Here is a 3,142-nt window from a genome sequence, read left to right on the forward strand (position 1 = left end):
GCACTATCAACAATAGCCAGAGTATGGAAAGAGCCCAAATGTCCATCAAAGGATGAATGGATAAAGAAGATGTGGTGTAGGGGCGCCTGGGTGGCGCAGTCGGTTAAGCGTCCGACTTCAGCCAGGTCACGATCTCGCGGCCCGTGAGTTCGAGCCCCGCGTCGGGCTCTGGGCTGATGGCTCAGAGCCTGGAGCCTGTTTCCGATTCTGTGTCTCCCTCTCTCTGCCCCTCCCCCGTTCATGCTCTGTCTCTCTCTGTCCCAAAAATAAATAAACGTTGGAAAAAAAAAATTTAAAAAAAAAAAAAAAAAAAGAAGATGTGGTGTATATATATACAATGGAGTATTACTCAGCAATCAAAAAGAATGAAATCTTGCCATTTGCAACTACGTGGATGGAACTGGAGGGTATTATGCTAAGTGAAATTAGAGAAGACAAAAATCCTATGACTTCACTCATATGAGGACTTTAGGAGACAAAACAGATGAACATAAGGGAAGAGAAACAAAAATAATATAAAAACAGGCAGGGGGGCAAAACAGAAGAGACTCATAAATATGGAGAACAAACTGAGGGTTGCTGGAGGGTTTGTGGGAGGGGGGATGGGCTAAATGGGTAAGGGGCACTAAGGAATCTACTCCTGAAATCATTGTTGCACTATATGCTAACTAATTTGGATGTAAATTTTAAAAAATAAAAAGTAAAACAAGTTAATAAAAAAAAACCACCAGTAAACATGCAAAGAATAAAGAGAACAAAATCCAAATATATTACTAAAGATAATCAGCAATACATGAAAGAAATACAAGAAAGGATCAGAGAAAATCTCTGGGAACAACAAAACAAGTAATGAAATGGCAATAAATACATATCTATCAATAATTACTTTGAAAGCCAATGGACTAAATGCTCCGAGCAAAAGACATAAAGTGACGTAATGGATAAAAAAACAAGATCCATCTTCTATATGCTGCCTTACAAGAGACTTATTTTACTTTTTTAGGTTTACTTAGAGCATGAACAGGTGAAAGGACAGATAGAGAGGAGGGAGAGAATCCCAAGCAGGCTCCACACTGTCAGCACAGAGCCCAATGCAGGGCTCAATCCGAGGAACCATGAGATCATGACCTGAGCTGAAATCAAGAGTTGGCACTGGGTGTTGTATGGAAACAAATTTGACAATAAATTTCATATATTTAAATAAATAAATAAAGAGTTGGACACTCAGCCAACTGAACCACTCAGATGCTTCAGGACTCATTTTACACCTAGATACGTGAGGGCCTGGAGAAACATTTGTCATTCAAATAGGTGTCAAAGGAAAGCCAGAGTAGCAATACCTACATGGGACAAACTAGGCTTTTTTTTTTTTTTTTTTGACAAACTAGTCTTTATTTATTTTTAAAATTTTATTTATTTTGAGAGAAAGCATGGGTGTGAACGGGGGAGGGGTGGAGAGATTGGGAGAGATATTTCCAAGCTGACTCCATGCTGACAGCATGGGCCTCACAGTTGGTGAGATCATGACCTGAGCCAAAATGTAGAATTGGATGCTTAACCAACTGAGCCACCCAGGTGACCCTAGACAAATGATTATAAAACAAAGACTGTTAAGAGACAAAACCACTATATATTTTTTTTTTCCTTTTTCCCTTTTTTTCCAGTGAGGCGTTTTATTTGTATGAATGTATTGCATCGCTAGAAAAAGAATCCCAGGATTTTCCCTCCTGTGTGTTTTTGTCTTACTTCTTCATGGTCCATGATGCCAGCTGAGGTTGTCAGCACAATGAAACCAAACTGGCGGGATGGGAGCAGATTATTCTGCCATTTTTCTAGATCTTTGAGTTGTACATCAAACCTGGGGCTGATCACTCCACACTTGTTTAATCTGCCTGTGAGGTTCGCAACAATTTTCCCAGCTCTGTGACCATCGATGATTTCAGATTCGCCAATGTAACCATGCTTCATCGTCACAGTCAGAAATCGGACAATGACTTTGGAGCATGGCCTAATAAGAACCTGGCGTTTGCCTCTCTTTTCAGCATTGTTAATGCTCTTGAGAGGATCTGCCAGGACATTCATGCTCACCATAATGGTGGCACAGAAAGATGGTAGAAAGAGCTAGAAGGCCACTATATATTAATAAAGGGACAATCCAACAAGAAGATACAACAATTGTAAATATTTATGCACCTAACATAAAGCACCCAAATACAGAAAACAACAAACATAAAGGAACTAATTCATAATTATGCAATAATTGTAGGGACTGTAACACCCCACTTACATCAATGGATTGATCATCTAAAAAGAAAATCAACAAGGAAACAATGGCTTTGAATGGCACGCTGGACCAGATGGACTCAACAGATATATTCAGAACATCCCATGTTAAGAAAGCAGAACATACATTCTTTTCAAGTGCACATGGAACATTCTCCATAATAGATCACACATTAGGCCACAAAACAGGCCTTAACAAATTCAAGAAGGTTGAAGTCATACCATGCACCTTTTCTAACCACAATGCTAGGAAACTAGAAGTCAATCACAAGAAAAATTTGGAAAGACCACATATACATGGAGGTTAAACCACGTACTGCTAGACAATGAATGGGCCAACCAGGAAATCAAATTAAAAAATACATGGAAACAAATGAAAAATGAAAACACAACAATCCAAAACCTTTGGGATGCAGCAAAATCAGTCTTAAGAGGAAGGCATATAGCATTAAGGCCTCCCTTAAGAAGCAAGAAAAATCTCAAACAACCTAATGTTACACTTAAAGGAGCTTGAAAAAGAACAAAGGAAGCCTAAGCCAGCAGAAGGAAGGAAATAATAAAGATTAGAGCAGAAATAAATGATAATAGAAAGGGGGAAAAAAAAAAAAAACAGAACAGATCACTGAAACCAGGATCTGGTTCTTTAATAAAATTGAAAACCCTCTAGACAAGCTCATAAAAAAAAAAAAGGGGGGGGGGCGGAGAGAAAGGACCCAGATACAATCACAAATGAGAGAGAGGAGAAATAACAACCAACACCAGCCACAGAAATACAAACAATTCTAAGAGAATATTATGAAAAACTATATGCCGTCAAATTGGACAACCTGGAAGAAATGGGATAAATTTCTGGAAACAT

At 38.7% G+C, this 3,142-nt stretch overlaps 1 protein-coding gene across 1 annotated transcript; it reads right to left on the bottom strand.

Annotated features, from left to right (window-relative positions):
- Positions 1–1,698: 1,698 nt before the first annotated feature.
- On the bottom strand, positions 1,699–2,126 carry LOC125151968 (40S ribosomal protein S15a-like). The gene has a single exon (XM_047833554.1). The coding sequence runs from the start codon at positions 2,089–2,091 to the stop codon at positions 1,699–1,701; it is 393 nt and encodes a 130-aa protein (XP_047689510.1). The 5' UTR covers positions 2,092–2,126.
- Positions 2,127–3,142: the final 1,016 nt, after the last annotated feature.

The sequence above is a fragment of the Prionailurus viverrinus genome, chromosome E1, assembly GCF_022837055.1.
Source record: "Prionailurus viverrinus isolate Anna chromosome E1, UM_Priviv_1.0, whole genome shotgun sequence".
Taxonomy (NCBI): Eukaryota; Metazoa; Chordata; class Mammalia; order Carnivora; family Felidae; genus Prionailurus; species Prionailurus viverrinus.